The sequence below is a fragment of the Halichoeres trimaculatus genome, unplaced genomic scaffold (assembly GCF_033239565.1).
Source record: "Halichoeres trimaculatus isolate MK-OKI-2021-1 unplaced genomic scaffold, fHalTri1.1 fHalTri1_scaffold_16, whole genome shotgun sequence".
Taxonomy (NCBI): domain Eukaryota; kingdom Metazoa; phylum Chordata; class Actinopteri; order Labriformes; family Labridae; genus Halichoeres; species Halichoeres trimaculatus.
Genome location: NW_027437194.1, coordinates 2,872,501 through 2,891,012, shown reverse-complemented (window position 1 = coordinate 2,891,012; position 18,512 = coordinate 2,872,501). Strand labels below are relative to the sequence as shown.

Sequence of the window (18,512 nt, the reverse complement as noted above, 5' to 3'; positions counted from 1 at the left end):
TAGGAGCCACAAATAACACTCAAAGACCCATAATGCCTCAGGAAACAGCTGTAATATCCTAATTATTCTGATCACTATGGAGACTGGGATCATTTAGTTATTTGAAGCAATCATTGAAATTGAAAGCCAGATCACCTGTATGGAATAGAAACTAAAAGTTTTCACTTTCATTTTGTGCGGACTGTCCCTTTAACCTCAGACACTCACCTGGATTCATGGAGCGAGTCTGATCTGCTGAGTTCTTCGTTGAGCCTCCGTCTCCCTCCTTTAAAGGCAAGTCCACCTGAGGCCCTGATGGGTCCCTGTCTTCTTTGTGATCCTGCTCCTGGTGGTGGAAGCCGGTCTGGGCCATGATGGAGCGGTGCAGGTCCAGCTCGCTGCGCAGGGTGGCGTTGAGCTCCTCGCTGTCCCTCAGCTGTTCCTGCAGTCGGCCGTTCTCCCTCTGCAGGCCGTGCAGCCGGCCGGGTTCAGACACGCCTCCTTCCTGCTGAGCTCCTGGCCAATCAGAGGGGGGTCTCTGGCCTAGACCTGAACAGGAAGTGTTCACAGGTAAGACACCTGAGAGAAACTCAAGTTTCTCCACATCATCTCGTCTCCTTCAAACTAAATTCATCTTTTAATTCCTCAGACCTTAAAGTTTGCTTTGTGGTTTTCTCTGACATAAACTTGCTTCACTGTCTCCTTTCTCAAAGGGGGGCACGGTTTGAGGCTGAACCGGATCAGTGCCACTGAATAATGCAGCTCTAAGTGGAGGCCGATTGAAACGGGACACCCACTCCGTTCTTGGCTGGCGTGCTTTGTCCTGTGGGACGCTTCGCTGCAGCAGAAAGGACGTGAGTGGAAAATAAGTGCTGCGACAGGCTGCGACTAGAGCGGCCCCACAGGTGGACAAGGACTCAGGTAATCTCACGCGGAGGCGGGGACACGTGCATCTTTAATCGAGCTGAGACCAGTTACATAAAAACCTGTGGTGGTGCTTACCCAGCGTGGTCGGGCTGCTGTAGCAGGAGTTCCTGTCTGAGGGGAACAGGTCGGAGTGGGAGCTGTGGTGGCTGCTGGGAGTTTGGTCTCTCAACTGGCTCTGCAGACTCTGGATCAGACGGTTCTTCTCCTGCAGCTCTTTCGCCAGCCTGCGAGGGAAAAATGGAGGAGACAGGAATCAGTCATGTTTGTGTTTGGTCTCTAGATGAACCCCAAGCAGCTTGGTTTGATCTTTAATGTTCCAGCAGAGTTTGTTTTTTTCAGAGGAAATAAAGTTCAACTAGGACAGGGGTCTGCAACCTTTACTTTCATAAGAGCCATTTTGACTCAGCTCCCCTGGATTAGAGTCATTCAGAAGCCACAAGATATTTCTCATCTTCACAATAAAGACAAAAAAGTGTATAATTCTCTACATTGTCAAACTCTAAAATATCTAAAACAGAAGTTTTTGTGTTTATAAAATTGTACATGTGATGTCTTGCTTTTTAATTTCAATAAATTTGCAAATATTTAAAAATAAATTGAAACATTTGTAATGTCATAAATTTAATAAATTTGAAATTTTTGAAATTTTAATAAGTTGCAAAATTTTCAATAAAAAAAATCAAAATATTGCTAATTTTATTTTTTTATAAATCAAATTTGAAAATGACCAAAAAATGCATGAAAATTTCAAAATTCTAAAATTCAAAAAAATCTGCAAAAAATTACATCATTATTTAAAAAAAAATTTAAATCAAAAAACAAATAAATAAATAAATAAATACAAATTAAATTTAAATTATTTGCAAAAAATGTCAAAATTTAAAGATGTTGAAAATGGCAAAAAAAAAAAAAATTGCAATATTTCCAAAAAAAAAGGGAAATTATTTTATACATTTTAAGAAATATCAAAAAGAAATTAATGTAAAAAAAATTGCACAGATTTAAAGAAAATCTAAACAACCAAAAAAATGGACAGTCTATCGCAAGAAGTGATGCATATTTAGATAATAAAATGTACACATGATTTTGTTTAGTGTTAGTGAGTTAAATCATGTGTACATTTTGTAAGAAAACCAATTTTTTTTTATTTCAACTCTTTCATTTAAACTACAAGGAGCCACTGCAAAAGAGTCAAAGAGCCGCAGGTTGAAGACCCTTGAAGTAGGAAAAAGAAATGAGCAAACTCCAAAACAACAAAAGAGACACAGCAGCTGAAGTGAAAAAGTGCGGCTAATCAGGAACTCCAGCAGGAAAAGAAGAAATCAAAGAGTCCACACTGCAAACGTCATGCTCTCTGTCTCCGTCTGGATCAGACCCACTCACAGGTCCAGCTGCTCTCTGGTGGACTCAGCCAGGTTTATGTTCTGCTGGACCAGGAGGCTAACGTGCTGCCGCAGCAGCTCTCTGTCGCCCTCTAGCTCCAGACGCAGGTCATTTAGCTCCTGTTGGACTCTAGCCGGGCTGTCGGCAGGATCTGTCACACTCTCCTCGTTACACAGCAGCTGCTGTGACCCCTGCTGCAGCTCCTGAGGGCTGCCAGAGCAGGAACAACGTGGATAAACTCATGTACAAGTCAAAAGGTCATGGAGCTGGTCTAACAGGTGGAAATGTGAAGTTTTGAAATGGAAAAGAAAACTATACTGCCAAAAAAATCTATCTAAAAACAATATTTTACAGTTTTCCTCCGGCAAAAGTTGGCTTAATTGGTTTTATTTGCTTTTCTGCTTCTGATCTTTGTCTTTATAAGAAAGTGTAAGCCCTCTGAATAAAAGTCTTTCATATAAATTTGATATAAATAAGGCAGTCTGTGTTTAGTTGATCATCTCTAACAGCTTCCTTGTAATAAAATCTTAAAAACGTGTGTGTGTGTGTTTGTGAATATATAAAAGATCACGTTAACTGCTTTTTTGAGTAAAGGTGGGCAAGAGTGATCCAGTCCATCACTTTCATCGTCACACAACCGTTCATTAATCACATACAGCACTTGCAGTTCCTCTCCTGTCCAGTTGGTGGCGAGCGTGCAGAATTATTCAGGTATTATGTTGTCATGTTGTTGTCATGGGTTGTTGCAGACACCGTGCTTAAAATCTATAGAGTTGATGCGTTTGGGCGTTTGTATGTGACCGCTACGACTCTGAGGCCGCCTCTCTTGTACATCGACCAAGTTTTTCTGGATTTCCTCCTGGTGAAGTGGGCTCTAGCAGGATCAGGAAACCTGTCTTTCTAATGTCACGGCCACACCGGATGTGAATTTTGCAAAGACACGCGTTGAGATTACATACAAAGCCAATGCAAAGACACGTTTGGACGCAGATTTGCCCTGGCAGGCGCGTTTGGGGTCTCAGACTCCTCTACTCTTGAGTTGAAAATATTGAACTTTTGATGAAAATTTGCGTGAGGCTGTTTAAATTCGCTAGTTCGTGTTTGGTGTGGCCGCGGGATAAGAGTGGCGCCGACTGTTCATGACTTCACTGGGTGAAATGTTTCCAGACTTTAAAACATTGACTGAAGCAGCGGTGGTTGACATCTGAGACAAAAGCCGCGTTTCCACCAAGCAGTCCGGGTCGGTTCGTCTCGGTACGGTGCGCTTTTAGCGGCGTTTCCACTGACTCATCCCGGGACGGATCCCTAAAAAACGAGACGAGCCGTCCCACTCTTTTGGGACCCTTTCGTTTGGGTGCCAGACTGAACCGATCCGCTCTCGGGAGGTGGAGCAACACACTGCAGACCGTTGATTGGTCAAAAGAATCGTCACTTACCCCGACAGCGGCTGCATTTCTCCTGGTGGCTCACAGGCTTCTCTGAAACGAAGCTTGGTTGCACTTTGTAACAGAGAGTTACATGAAAATCACAAAGAGGACGAAATGCTGCATGTCTTCCATCCGTGCTCTTTGTTTACTGTGTCACGTTTTCTTCTTCGTTGGATTTAATAGCGGGGTAAGCTGCTACGGCGTCGCGCTATTGTTTAACAGCTGCGGCTTCCAGCATCCGGCTTACACCCCACCCACCACGAGAGGGCACAGTTTGCTGTGGAAACGCAAACGGGATCAGACTTAACTGTCCCAAACCGTCCCAAACCGTACTGAACCGACCCGGACTGCTTGGAGGAAACGCAGCTAAAGACACAAAATCTGATGCCTATCTCCTCTGCCGCGCTTTCGTTTTGTGACCTCGATTACGAGCATTCACTGTCAGTCCAAGCGCCCCAGGGGAGAAGTTTGAGCTCAGGCAAACCAGAAAACAAAAAAAAATGGTGAAAAACTCGACTTGAAACTTTTCATGACAACAGTTCTGACTTTTTCAGTTTAATTAAATGTTTAAATTTTCTTATTTTTTATTATTTATCTGTTTTTTAATCATTATTTTCTCTTTCTGCCCAATAAGTATTATAATTACCTGCATAATTAACTTAACAAGTTGTATTTGAGTCGCTTTTGTAATGAAATACTACAATATATAATTTATATCTTATAGGTTTCATGATGGATTTTTTAAATTGAGGGATCATTTTTCACATCGACAGAATTTTTACAACCCCGTGTTTCCTGCACTCTGCTTCTTAGACACACCAGTGACCCAGATCAGCCCGGTCTGACCTTAATGTTTTGGTTGTCACAGAAAAAATTGGGTCAACAGCAGGACACAATTCAATATCAACAAAACACGCACAGCCTCGGGTCATAGAGTAGATTGGCCCGATGGAGGAGGGGACGGGGTCAAAGAGGGCGGTGAGATAAAAAACAAAACAGCTCGGGGATCGACCGGGACACTCAAACAGGAACACCACAACCTGAGTACAAAACTGACGCACGAATATGAGCTAACAAGCTGCTGGAAAACATTTCTCTTTGGGAAGATGCTCGAGTTACAGGATGAGGAGTTATTATGAGTTAAAGGTGATTTAATAAAGAGTGAGAGCATTAATTAGAGACACAGACGTACCTGCGCGACAGCTCCAGAGCCGCCACATCTTCGTTATCCAGATGAGACTCTCCTAGAGAACAGAGGAAGACGTGTCAGTAAAAATCAGCTTCCTCTGCCAAGAGCTGCACAGGAGGTGACAGCTTCACATGACTCCTCTGTTTGCAGCTACCTTTGTCCAGCCGTCCCTCCAGCCGGTCCAGGATCCCCAGGCTCTTGTCCAGCTGCTCCTTCACCACCTCCCCCATGTAGTAGTCCACCTTGTTCCCCTGCAGCAGCTCCTTGAAGGCCCTGTTCAGCTCCTCCAGCTGCCGGCGCTGCAGGGCTCCCAGCCTGCGGCTCTCTTTGATCTGCTGCCTCAGCTGGGACAGCTCCCTGGCCTGGGACTGCACCAGGGAGTCCAGTCTGTGGAGAGGAAGGGGGTCAGCAAAGACCTGGTTTTCAGAATGACTGTGCAGCTTTAAAACGATGTGAGAAATGAAGGTTATACTGACCGAGCAGGAGACGTGGAGCGACTGCGTGTCTGCTGCAGCTGATCACTCAACCGTCTGTTCTGCATCTTCTCCCCGTCCTGCCTGCTTTGGGTCTCCCCGTCCTTTTTGGTCCCACTTCTATAGCCTCTATCCTGGCCGTGGCTGTCTCTCTGCGCCCCGTCCTGATCCCTGACGGTCGACGGATCTGGCGTGTTGGCGACGTGATCGCTGTAAAGAGAGTTCCTACGGAGGAGACTCTGCATTTGCAGGATGAGCTTGGTTTGGTTTTCCAGCTGGGCCTTGAGCTCTTTGACTTGTCCCTGGAGCTGGTGAGGGTCCTCGGACACGCCGTACTCATCATAGACCTGCAGGCCTTTCAGACTCACCTGAAAACACAGAGGAGGAGGTTAATACTTAACCGTAAAAACTTGTAAGCACAATTAAGTGAAAATGAACAAATGTTGAATTAATGCTTTTTAACATTAACACCAAACAGTCAACAACAAGGAAATCAACAAAACAAATAACAGGACAGAAAAGGTGTAGGCTAAACCCTTTTCTAGGTTGCGCTTTTCTAACTCATCTTTTACTCATCCTCCTTTAGATTTATATAAAACAATAAGATAAACATAAATAAATATTCATGTATCATACATAGACCCATCGTCTATCTAAAATCTCAGACGTGTTATGTTTTCACACCCGTTTCTGTACTTTGCAATCATCTTTTGTTGGAATAATTTCTTAAAGGTCCCATATTCTGCAAAAATCACTTTATTAAGTCTTTTAGTGAAATTTGTGGGTCTTTGTCATTCCTCCCAGCCCACAAAATGTGATATTTAATGACCAAACCTGTTCTTAGTAGAGCTTGTGAATGTAAAATCCTGACCTAAAATGAGCTGTTTGGAATTTCCAGAGCAGATATCCCCGAATCCCTTCCCCGCCCGCTCTACTCCCCAGCAGCAGGGCGGAGAATGCTAAAGTTGAAGAGCCATCACTGCTCTGTTTTTGGCTGTAAACAGACTCATAGTTCCATGCTCAAGCTTCCCATCTCAGAAGAAGACAGACTAAGTGTCCAGAGTTCATTTATCAGGAAATGTTCCAGCTACACTCAGTAAAACTGTGCATGTGTGTGCTAGTCACTTCACGGCCGACTGCTTATCCAACTTTGGACAGTCCAACAGAGGGCTAGCCAATAGACTGGTCCTGAATCCAGGCGCATTACCAACCATCCTCCAACAAACCTGGGACCCTGGAAATGTGAGCATTTTAAATGCTGTGTGCTGTGGAGCAGATAAAAGAGCTTTTCCTCAGTGTCCCCCCTGTCTCTGTGTTAGCTTCAGGATGCTAACTTTAGCTGCAGTTAGCCTGTTGTTTTAGCCTGTAATGTTACGGTAAGCGAGCTTCTCTGTTTTCTAAACATTGTGCACTCGGAGCTTGTGGCGCCGCTCTCAGTGACGTGGAAGAGCGGGGCGGTATCAGCGGTGGCTCATTTACATATGAAGGCCACGCCCACTAAATCAGAGCGTTCTGAACAGAGGGGCTATGAGAGCCTGGAAACAATGCTGCTGTGCTTGATTTATTGGCTTTTTGAACCAAAACATGTTACTACCATTTCATGAAGACATCAATGATCCAGATTAAACTGCAGGAAAGGAGCAGAATATGGGAGCGTTTAAGTTTTTACAGGTGGAAAATATGTTTGTGTCATCAGCAGATAAAATAAAATTAAAATTTTTTGACAAATTACAAACTCCATTAAAGTAAAATATGAACAATTTAGGACCGAGCACTTAAAGGTATAACTTTTATTTTCACTTGAGTGGGAAATGTGTCTATTAGTAGTGATTGGTTTAAGACACTGGTTAGTGGTTTGGCTATGCTGTTTATGATACTTTTAACCTACTTTTAACTAACTACATCAATGACCTCTGTTTTAATGATTCGATTCAAGAAAATAGCGTTGGCAACAGAAGTGTTTGGGTTTAAACATTTTTTAAAGACGCTGTGAGGTAGTGAGTTAGAGTTTCTCCGGGATAAAGACTCAGTTTCCCATGAGCACTATCACCCACTGTTGTAAGGATGTGAATGCCAAAGGGTGCATTTGTTTTGGAAGCAAACAAAAGCCGACTGTATCTTCTTTTTAACCTCTAAGTCAAATTTTCCCTAACTGAGTCTTATAGTCGATAGTTTTGCAGACTCAGTGGTTTCAGCCTGCGCTGTGTCTCTACCTTGGCTGAGCTGAAAGCTGGGGAGCTTGGGTAAGGAGTGCTCGAGGTGGAGTCCAGGTTGTCGGTGGAGGAGAAGTTGGCCTGTTCGTGTTTCAGCAGAGAGGGCAGGCTAGAGGCGCTGCAGCTGGGCTTCACGCCGACTTCAAGATCTGGAAACACAGGAGACAAAGAAACGATCAACTCATGAAACAAACCGAGTAATAAATGACTGAGCTACAGCTTTACTGTGAAAACCAGAGAAGAAGTAACAGAGGAAGGGTTAATGAGTGCTCCAAAGACTTTCCAGTGAAAACATGCAGAAATTTGTGGATGAGGATATCAACAGCTGGTTTCATTTTGGAGAAAGTTTAGCAGAGAAACACCAAGTTAAACCAGGAGACAGAGTTAGAGCGTCTTTGTTCACCCCTCATGCACACAGAGCATCTGTGGGATTAGTGTCCACTCAGCAGACAGACATGCAGAGTCCGTCTGGACGCCGTCTACCTGTGCTACTGCTCTCTTCCCTATCGTTCTCACTCTTCCCACTGGTTTCGTAACCCAGGTCCTGCAAATCCACCTGCACGCCTTTGTCATCCTGCTCCAGAGCTGGCAGTGGAGGCAATATAAGTGTTAGGACATTCATTTCTCTCCTTCAGGGTCGTCCTCACCCGTTAAACATCACATGAGACGTGAAAAAACCGTAAAGCCACCTTACCTCTCCGTGCTGTTTCAGGGGAGCTCGTGCTGGAAAGCGCCGTGGCCAGTTTCTCCTCCAGGCTTTTACACGCCTTCTTCTTCTCCCTCAACGCTTTGTGGAGCGTCTCCAGCTGGAGCTGAACGTTCGGCGGCAGCCCCTCCACATCCTGCAGCGTCCCCTGGACCCTGCTCTCTTCTCTACGAGCGTTCTCGTCTTGGAGCTCGGATATCCTCTGGCGTTGGTCGCAGAACGCCTTGAAGAGGAGGGAGATGTTGTCGTGGAGATCTTGGCGGAGCTCTCCTCTCGTAGCGGATGAAGAAGCGGGCGAACTGTTGGAGGATTTGGAGGTTTGCTGGTCAGGTTGTCCCAGTCTCTTCCTCTCCTGCAGGGCGGTTTGAAGTTTCTCCAGATGAACCTGCAGCTCAGAGCCGGACCGTGAGGAGCCTGTGTTTGTGTTTGTGCAGTTTGCTGCCAGAGATGAAATCGAAGACTCTGCAGCACTCAGGCAGTTTGTGAGAACTCTGATCATCTCCTGATTCACACCAACGTCAGAGCTTTTCTTTGCTTCTGTATCTTTGTGTGATTCTAATTTTTCCTGCTCCAACAGCTGCAGGTCCTGCACAGAGTCACCTGTGCTGAAAACACCTGAGGGGCTCGGTTTACTTTGCTGTAAGGCCGACTGTATCTGTGAACACAGATCGAGGTTTTCTGGATCGTGGTTTTCACAGGAGCCGAGTGCTTTCTCTGCCTTACTCAGCAGATCTCTCAGCTCGTTGTTCAGCTCCTCTTTCTGCTGTATCGCAGTCTGCAGGTCCAAACACCTGCTGTGGAGGACTACATCTGAACCCAGAGATCCAGACCCTGCAGCGTGCCCAAACCCTCCCTGGCTGTCCAGGCTGCAGGCGGTGAGGTAAGCGATGGTGGACTCTGCCGCCTGTAACGCCTCCACGTACTGGCGGTTGAGCGAATCCTTCTCCTGCAGCTGAGCGTCCAGCTCCTCCCACTCGGCGAGCTGCTGGCTGAGCTTCTTGATCAGAGCCTCCTTCTCCTGGCACTCCTGGTGGAGCAGCTCCAGCTGGGTGAGGAGAGCAGAGCCAGGCGGGGTGTGATCTGTAGCGCCGTGGTCGGTCTCCACCTGGCTGCTGCAGGTGAATCTCCGTGAGGAAGAGTCTGCGTGCAGGAGCTGCTCATCATCATCCTCATGAAGGTGTTTCAACGGATCCAGCTTCACGTGGTCGGGGTTTAAAGGCTGCTTGCTGCTACTCCCCTCCACTTTGAGCCTGACAGGGACTGGGAGACGGGATTTCACCCCGGCCTACACATGAAACAAATTGATTAATCTGTAAATCTGCAAACACTTAAAAACACTTTCCATGAGAGCAGAGAAAAAGTTGTGAGACCTTCCTCAGATCTAATCTTACCCCATGTTTCGTGCCGGGCGTCCTCCAACTCTTGGAGCTGCCCGGGCTCTCTCCATCCGGCACCATCAAACAGCTCCTCCCTTTCTCCTCCGTTGGCAGCGCTGTGATCTTTGAGGGAGCCCCGGTTGCAGCTTGCAGGGTTTCCAAACTTCTCCTTAACTCGGCCTGTCCATCGCTGCTGTTCCCTGAAGCGTCAGTGCTGGCTCTCTCTTTGCTCTCAGTGGATTTTTGCTCTTTCAGGAGACCTCGCAGCTCTGAGGTTTCTGCCCGGAGTCTGAGCAGCTCCTCCCTGAAATGATGGGGATTCAGGTTTAACTTTTAAGACTCCTGTAACTCAAGTTAGTGATGTTTTCTAAACTCACCTTAGGTGTGAGACGGATGTGACTCCAGTATCAGCCAGGAGGGATTTAAGCGCCGTCACGTCTGTGTCTCCAGTGTCAGAGGCGAGTGTCCCAGACTGACTCACATCATCGAACAGCCGTTTAGACACCATCTGAGAAGAAAAAGTTAATAAAACATGCACGTCAAAAATATCAAAAGGCCCAAATTTAAGTGCATCTCTTCAGGAAATCCAAATATTTGGTTTGTCTACATTATTTTCATATTCATTTTTTTTCTTAATATTTTTTTAAATTTATTGAAATGTATTTTTTTGTTTCTCCCCAACTTTTTTGTGAGCTTTTACCTGATTTATTCATTAATCATTTTATTTTTGGATGACTATTTATTTTTCAACCAATGTATGCATATGTCTGCATCCATGTCTCATCTTTTTATTCTTTTTTTTTTTTTCGTTTTTTTTTTATTTATTTCTTTAAATATATTTCCCTTTCACTGATATTATCTTTTCAGTATATAATCTTACTTTATAGATCTATTTATTTTCCAATTTCTTTCCAGTAATTATTTAAAATAATAATAATAATAAAAAAATATATTATTATTCTTATATATATATATATATATATATATATATATATATATATATTATATAAATATATATAGGTAATATATATTTGTTTGTTTCTCTCCATTTTTGTAGTGAGCTTTTTACTAATTTATTTAGTCTATTATTATTATTATTATTTGTCCAATTTTTTGGATGTCAATTTTTTTTCATCAATGTATGCGTGTGTCACAGCTTTGTCTCCTTTTTAATTGTTTTATTCCATTTTGTTTCTTAATGATTTTTTAAAATTAATTTTTAAAATATTTAATTAAATTTTAATTTTAATTCTTATAATTTTTTATAATTTTTTGGTATATAATCATACTTTTTATATCACTTTTTATATCCATTTATTTTCATTTTTTCTACCCATTATTTTTATTTATTTATTTTTTCTTAATTATAATCAAAGGTTATATTTATTTGTTTGTTTCTCTCTGTTTAATTCTTTATCAATTATTTTCAAATGTAATTTTTTGATTATCAATGTTTGCATATGTCTGCATCTATTTTTATTTTTTTATTTAAAATCTAAACATATATCTTTATTTATTAATTTTTTATCAATTTTTTTCTTAATAACTATTTTAATTCTATTTTTAACTCTTCTAATATGTTTTCTTTTTACTTTTATTATTTTTTTAGTATATACTCTTACTTTATAATTCTATTTTTTTTCATTACTTGATGTATTATTATTTTTATTATTATCTTAACTTCTATTATTTAAGGTAATAATTTGTTTGCTTTTTTCCTCTCCATTTTATTTTGTTAGCTTACGACTGATTTATATTTTTATCTATTAATTTTGGACGTCAATTTTTGTTTTTTCATTGATGTATGCAAATGCCTGCATCCAGTGCCGAAAATTTAAATCAAAAGAGTTTGGGGGACATATCCCATACCTCCTCGTGCCTCATGTCCGTCTGACTTCCTTTTTCCTGCCCGGACCGAAGCGCCATCCTGCTGTGAGCTGCGGGCCTGCTGAGCTGCTAGAGTAATGGGATGGGAGGCGAGTGTGACACAAATGGCTCGGTAAAACAAAAACTTAACGAGGGAACAGAATCCATAAAACACTGCACAGCAACAGCAGAATGGTATGGCGTGTCTAATGTGGCATGGCGTCGAGAGAGATCATTTCATGGGACACAGAGATAAAGAAAACACAGGGAGCAGTTAGGAGAAACGAAGGAGGAAGAGAAGGTCTACTACAGACAAAAACACTGTTAGAGAAAAGGACACAGCAGAAAACTCTAGACTACAGAGGCATTAGTAAGAGGTTGGACAGCAGAGGTTAAAGAAAGGAGCTAATAAAGGTGGATGTTAGATGATGGCTGACGTTTAAAAGTATAATCTGACTTCTTTTTTACTTCCTGCTTCTGTTGTTTGTGGCCTCTGACCTGTTTGGAGGGGCTGCTGCCAGCAATGTCTCTGCTGTCTCTGTCGTCGTCTGGTTTCTCTGATGGGGACAGTCTGTTCTGCAGCTCGTTGTTCAGAGTCTGCAGTTTGCTGACAGCGTCCTGCAGCTCCAGCACCTGAGGACACACAGGGTTTCTTTTTACAAACTTTTTTGTTTAATAGGAATGAATAAAGAAACACAAATTTCCTCACTTTCTGCGTTTAGTTTATCAATCATAAGTTGAAAAAGTCACCTTTTGCCTGAGCTCCTGTGTAGAAAGCTCAGACAAGCTGTCGTCCTGCCCGTCGCCCACACAGATACTCATGTAGGAAGTCTGTTCTCCAATGAAACTCAGAGTGTCGCCTGAAAAACAGTGACGTCACATTTATAAAAAGCTTTTTAAACTTTGATTGAAGAATCAGTGAGTTTTTTTTTTTTTTTTTTTACCGCCATCACTGGCTCCACCGACGCCGCCTCCTCTGTTCTGTATGGCTCCTAATCGAGCCTGAAGGGAGGCGTTCCAGCGCTGAGCATCTTCCAGCTGGTGTCGCACGCTCTCTAGCTCTCTGGGATCACTCAGGTCCAGACCTGAAGGAGGACCAAGAGGGTCAGAGAGAGTCTCGTCTTTCTGAGCAAGAAAAAGTTGAATGATCTAAAAGTGGGTACACTGTAAAAACTGAAATCTAAGCAAGTCTCAATTTGGTAAAAATTCTACATTTTTGTTTTTTAAATTTGCACTGAAACTTTCAACTGGGGAATAAAACCAGTGACTGCTGCGACAAGCTCTTCAATAATTTTTTGTCACTCCCAGACTTTTCTGATTTTACACGTTTTTAAAGCAAAAGTGTCACTTGTTTTTATCCTGATTTCTTTTTTTTAATTGATTGATTGAAATTTATTTCGAACATGAGGTTAGAGTAAAATCTCTTTCAAAGACAGAAAAAAATACAAAACAAACAAACATTATCTGATCACATATTCGAAAAGGGGTGGGGTGAAGTAAAAACTTATTATTTCCTACCCCTTTACCAAACAATTATTTACAAACAAATGCAGATGTTGCGCACTTACTGCGCATATACTCATAGACAACTATGACCATACACCCTTATTTCATGCTTGGACATTGCAACAGAAAACTTCCATCCTCTATAGTTATTATAATTTTTCATAGATACGCATAATTCTCATACCATCATTATATTTTAATAATAACCATATTATATTTTCAAACTACTTAATTCTCTTCATTATGGTATCTTGCAAAAATCATAATTTTGTACGTTTAATTAAATATTAAGTTTGTCTTTGGTATATTAAATCAGAAATTAACCTCTGTAAAACTCTTAAAATTGAAAAATTACACTGCAAAAACTGAAATCCAATAGGTATCGCTGTCTTATTTATTCTAAAAAAAATATCTTATTAAAGTTTATATGAGCCATATTTACCTGACAAGTCCAGAAAATGTCTTATTTAAAGACATTTTTAGAAAAAAAAAGAGTAAAATTTCTTGAAAAGTAAAAAAAGATAAAAATAATAATAATAATAATAAAATAAAAAATAAAATAAAATAAAATAAAACAAATATATATATATTTTTTAAATCCATTAATGGGCTTAAAGTTTTTCTTATGTTAAGGATTTATTCCTATTTTGAGAAACTTAACAAGAAATTTTTTCTTCCTCTTTTTGCAAAATGTTTTTAAGCAATTTGGTGTCATTTTTGTCTTTTTATATCTTGAAATAAGATATTTTCTGGAAATTTTAAGTAAATTTGGCTGATATTAATTTTTAGAAGGTTTTTTTTTTAAGTAAAATTAAGACAAACACTTGCTTACATTCCTGTTTTTGCAGTGTAATTTTTCAATTTGCCTGCTGTTTACAGTTGATAAGACGTATGTGTTTGATGAATGTATTTGTAAGAGGTCACTTTTTCTGACATAATACACCAAGGACACAATTTAAATAAAATATCTTTTGATAAAAAACAAGAAACCCTGCCAAGATTTTTAATTTTGGGCTGATGACATGCAAAAACAGTTGATTTAGGAATGACGAAAATATGACTCTGCAGTCGTCACTGGTTCAACTTCCAAAAACAAAACAAATTTGGTGCAAATTCAGAAAAAAAAAATCAGAAAATTGGATGACAAGAATTAAAAAATGTGCAATTCTACTCTTCATCTTTTTCTTTAAACTTCTGTAGCAAGAATAATCTGAAACTGCACCAAAAGGCGTCATTGTGTAAGGATAATTCTGAAGTCTGCAACTGCATTTTTAATATTATTATTTTCTAATTCAAAATCATGTAAAGTTGTTTAAATAAATCCGAACCCTCTGTGCATATGCAGTGTGCTCATATTGTGAATGAAAGAAGACGTGGAAATATAACGAGGCTGTTTCTACACTGGACACTGAGTGAATGTGAAGCACGAGCCTGTTACTTACAGCTGACCTATTTGTACACCTGACTCTCTGCACACAGTCACACAGACAGACAGACACTTCACATGCATGTGGATCAACACTGATGTAACTGTTTATCATACAGTGTCACGTTAAATCAGTCTCAGACTCACTGCGCTTGATTAAATTAGCTGCTGTGTTAAAAGATGATGAGCTGAGCTTTTATATAAGGATTTATTTCAGGTAAGCTGCTTTAAAATGGGAAATTATGAGTTTCCTTAGCAGCATGATGGACTTTAATACCCTTTTATACCCTTTTTGAAGCCGTTATATAATAAAATGTTGGTGCTGTGAAATGACAGATGGGTTGGAGTTAATAACCAGAGCGGCGTTACAGCATTCGACAAACAAGCAAATGTTTTAATGGGACAGTCACGACAAGCAGACAGAGGAAAACCGGCCAGACAGCAGCCTTTATTTTTCAGAACGGACAGAGAAAGACACAGACATTTACAGACAGACGAAGAAAGCTAGATGGAGATGAGGAGGTGATGATTTAACCAACATAAAGTGCAGAAAGATGAGCTGTGTGTGTGTGAGCTTGTCAGCAGGACATATTAATGGAGCAAACATGCAGAACAAAGACGACAGGTATGTGTGTGTGTGTGTGCTATGAATTAACGTCTCCCTGAGTTTTACTTCCACCTACAGCTGAAGTGATAAATATCTGCTTTCATTAAGTTTCGGTTTCTTTCACTCCTCCCCGTCACCTTTAACCGCCCCGTGTGTTTGCACTGCACCTTCTCTGACTTTGGCTCTCTGAATCTCTTTCTCCAAGTCTTCCCTCAGCTCCTCGTTAGTCTTGATGCTCTCCTCCAGCTGCTGCCTGAGGAGCGTCACAGCTGTCAGCTCCAGCTGCAGAGCGTGGAGACGCTGAGCGCTGCAAAACAAACGTGTTGTAACATGAAGTGGTTTGTTAACGTCAGCAGAAAGAGCTTGGTCTCCAGAGTTTCTCACCTGTCCTGCTCCTTCACGGTGCGTACCAGGCTGGAGTAGAGCTGCTGCTCGGCTCTCAGGGCTCTGTTCAGAGCACTGTGCTCCTGTTGGAGTGCTGTGAGGCTGGGCAGAGCCTTTGAGGAGGCAGACGGATAAAAAGAAGCAGTTTTAATGTCACATTAAGAGTCAAATCTGAACATTTTTTGGTGTTTTAATCAGGAAAATATACTTCTTGCTGTCTGTCTCCACCAATCATAGTCCGCTCTCTCTGAGGCAGCGCTGGGAGTGACCTCTCCATCACCTGGTCCTGGGTTTGATCAGGCTGACTGTCCTCTTTCTGACCGAGCCGCTGGTGGAGAACCTGCACAGCAACGTAACATGAGAATTCAAGGAAAAGCCACTGAGTTTAAAGTCAACCTGAAGAAGAGCTCCTTACGTTGATAATCTCATCTTTGGTCTTCAGAGTGGCCGTCAGGGAGTCGATGTTCGCGGCCTGACCTTCGCTGCGACCCTCTCGCTCTGACAGCAGGGACTGCAGCTCAGCCAAAGAAATCTAGAGTCAAAGAGAGTTTTAAGAAACCAAACGTTGAAGAAGTGCAACAACAAAGAGAAACACTTCTGATGGACTTACCTTGAGCTCATTCTCCCTCTTCAGGGCTTTATTCAGAGCCTCGGTTTTCTGCGCCAGCTCCTTTTTCAGGATAACAATCGTCTTCTTGGGGAGAGGGATGTTCTCTGCGTTCTCCTCGCTGTTCCTCCTGGTGATCTCAGCTTCAACGTGGATAAAAATCACATTAGGAACCACTTTGCAGTTTTAACTCATAAACTCTCTGGGGTTAAAAGGTCTCATTGCCTCACCATCTTTGTCGTCCAGCTTCTCCTGCATGATCTGGATAGTGTGTCTAAGCTCCAGCACATGATCCTCCTTCTGCCTGGTCTCTGCCAGATACTGATCCCTCTCCTGACCACGCTGCAGCAGCTTCTGCAAAGTTACAGAAAATGAAAACAGAACTGTTGGGTTAATTCTCCTGACCTCCTCTCCTTGTTAGGCCTTTGAGTCGAGCACAGTTTCCAGCTGACTGAGTTTTGTCCCAGAGGAACTCACATTGATGAGACTCTCTTTATCGGCGAGCATAGCTCGGAGCTCTGCAGTCTCTAAGTTTCCCTCCTGGGCGGTTGTGGTGCTGAGTCTCGCTGAGGCTGCGAGCTGCTGCTGACAGTCAGACAGCTGCTTCCTCAGCTCCTGGATCTCTTGGGCACGCTCGGACAGCATGCGGTTGTAGTGCTCTGCAGACTCCTGGGAGACAGGAACAGATGAAAGACATGAGAGTTCATGACATGTGATTAAAGAGCTTTTTGAAGATTTTAACAATATCTAAAAACTGTTTGTTGTGTGTGTCTTAAAGGGCATTTATCAAAGTTTAAAATTAACAAATCATAGAAACTGGGTCATTAGTTGTACCAGTGATGTAAAAGCTGTGTTATCACCATGGCAATGACAGTTTATATGAAAAAAGTGGAGGATCCGAAATTGAGCCCTGAGGAACGCCACAATTGAACTAAAAGGCTTACTGTTAGGGAAGGGTAGCTTTCATTTTTGAAACGATAAGGTACTGATGCCCGGTCCTTTTTTGTGTATATATGCTAAAAAATATCTTTTTTTAAAGAATAAATATATATAAATATATATAATATATATAACCTTGCAGGCTTTTCAAATGTGGAAAACACCACCAACAGGAATAAATTAACATAAGGTACAAAGACTTCTGACAAAAGTGCCAATGGGTGATGTGAGCACTTTAAAGTAGCCTAAAATGTTCTATAACTTTTCTTTTTTAAGTACCCTTAACATAAACATTTACCTTCTACTCTTCTACTTATTTTCATTTTTTCCAAAATTTTTGTGTTATTTTAAAGTTAAATTATTACAGGAGTTTGAAACTAGCAATTACTTTAACCCCTATAGGTAAAACATCAACAACTTTAGCTGTTTGTAATAGATTGGGGATGTGCTGTGTAATTTGCATTGTCCCTATCAAAATAAAATAACCTATAGGGAAAGAGTTTGTCCAACTGAAAAATTTAAGTTGACGTCAACACTGCAAAAAACTGAAATCTCATCAAGTGTTTAGTCGATGTGTGCCACATTAACCAGACCAGTCCAGTAACATGTCTTGTTTTAAATTATTTAAAGACAAAAATCTAGGGATGCATGATATATTGGTATCAATATCGGTATCACTTGATTCTTTCTCATTAGCTTCTGGCATTTTTTCTCCCCACGGTCGTCTTTTCTCACAATCGCGCCGCTCTTTTTCTCTGAACTACCTCAACACATCATCTCAGATTGTTTTTTTTGTTTTTTTCACAAATATTGATACTGGTTATTGGCCATAACAACCAAATAATATCGGATATCAGTATTGGCCAAAAATTTTTATATCGGTGCATCCCTAAAAAAATCATGACTGAATTTCTTTTTTTTTTAACTTGTTACAATTCAGACCTCATTCTGTCTTTAAATAACTTGAAATAAAATATTTTTTGGACTGTTCAGTTGAATGTGGCTCATATTTAGTCTAAAAAGACATTTTCTAATGAAAATGGGACAAAAACACTTGATAAGTTTCCAGTTTTTTGCAGTAAACCTATGATCCAGTGTTTCAATGATTGAGTGTTAACCTTTAGGAGTTTGTCCTTGCTGCTGACTGTAGCTAGCAGCCCCTCCACAGCACTCTCGTTGTCAGCAATCAGCCTCTCTCTGGCCTTCTGAGCCTCAGCCAGCATAGCCTCTGTGACCTTTAACCTCTGGCCCATCTGCTCGGCAAGGTCATGTGCGTGAGTTTGGGACTGGCTGAGCATGGAGTTCGCCATATCCTGAAACGAGAAAAACAGACCCACTTTAATTCATCGTACATGAAGTGAACTGAAAGTTTCAGGACGACTCCTCTTCCCGAGCTGACCTCCATGTCTTTGGTCTTGCCCTCCAGAGACTGCTGAAGCTGGCTGATGATGGAGTCCTTCTCCCTCAGCGATCTGTTCAGGTTATCTTCTGCTTCCTGCTTGGA

The 18,512-nt window shown here is 41.5% G+C and overlaps 1 protein-coding gene across 5 annotated transcripts in view; it reads right to left on the bottom strand.

Annotated features, from left to right (window-relative positions):
- Positions 1-18,512, bottom strand: part of cdk5rap2 (CDK5 regulatory subunit associated protein 2) — a 48,903-nt gene that overhangs the window by 11,614 nt on the left and 18,777 nt on the right. For 3 of the 5 annotated variants that reach the window (XM_074689852.1, XM_074689849.1, XM_074689851.1), the window contains 23 exons: positions 18,408-18,512; positions 18,127-18,321; positions 16,547-16,738; positions 16,300-16,423; positions 16,073-16,212; positions 15,878-15,994; positions 15,671-15,802; positions 15,463-15,575; positions 15,246-15,385; positions 12,484-12,624; positions 12,290-12,399; positions 12,038-12,172; positions 11,543-11,629; positions 10,051-10,181; positions 9,689-9,977; positions 8,286-9,582; positions 8,075-8,176; positions 7,592-7,740; positions 5,382-5,746; positions 5,060-5,292; positions 4,909-4,960; positions 982-1,130; positions 208-528 (listed from right to left, as the gene is read on the bottom strand). The exon at positions 18,408-18,512 is cut by the window's right edge and continues 75 nt beyond it. In XM_074689852.1, the coding sequence (XP_074545953.1) occupies positions 208-528; positions 982-1,130; positions 4,909-4,960; positions 5,060-5,292; positions 5,382-5,746; positions 7,592-7,740; positions 8,075-8,176; positions 8,286-9,582; positions 9,689-9,977; positions 10,051-10,181; positions 11,543-11,629; positions 12,038-12,172; positions 12,290-12,399; positions 12,484-12,624; positions 15,246-15,385; positions 15,463-15,575; positions 15,671-15,802; positions 15,878-15,994; positions 16,073-16,212; positions 16,300-16,423; positions 16,547-16,738; positions 18,127-18,321; positions 18,408-18,512 (4,819 nt within the window). The remainder of the gene's footprint in view (positions 1-207; positions 529-981; positions 1,131-4,908; positions 4,961-5,059; positions 5,293-5,381; positions 5,747-7,591; positions 7,741-8,074; positions 8,177-8,285; positions 9,583-9,688; positions 9,978-10,050; positions 10,182-11,542; positions 11,630-12,037; positions 12,173-12,289; positions 12,400-12,483; positions 12,625-15,245; positions 15,386-15,462; positions 15,576-15,670; positions 15,803-15,877; positions 15,995-16,072; positions 16,213-16,299; positions 16,424-16,546; positions 16,739-18,126; positions 18,322-18,407) is intronic. The other 2 variants (XM_074689847.1, XM_074689848.1) reach the window with 2 other exon arrangements.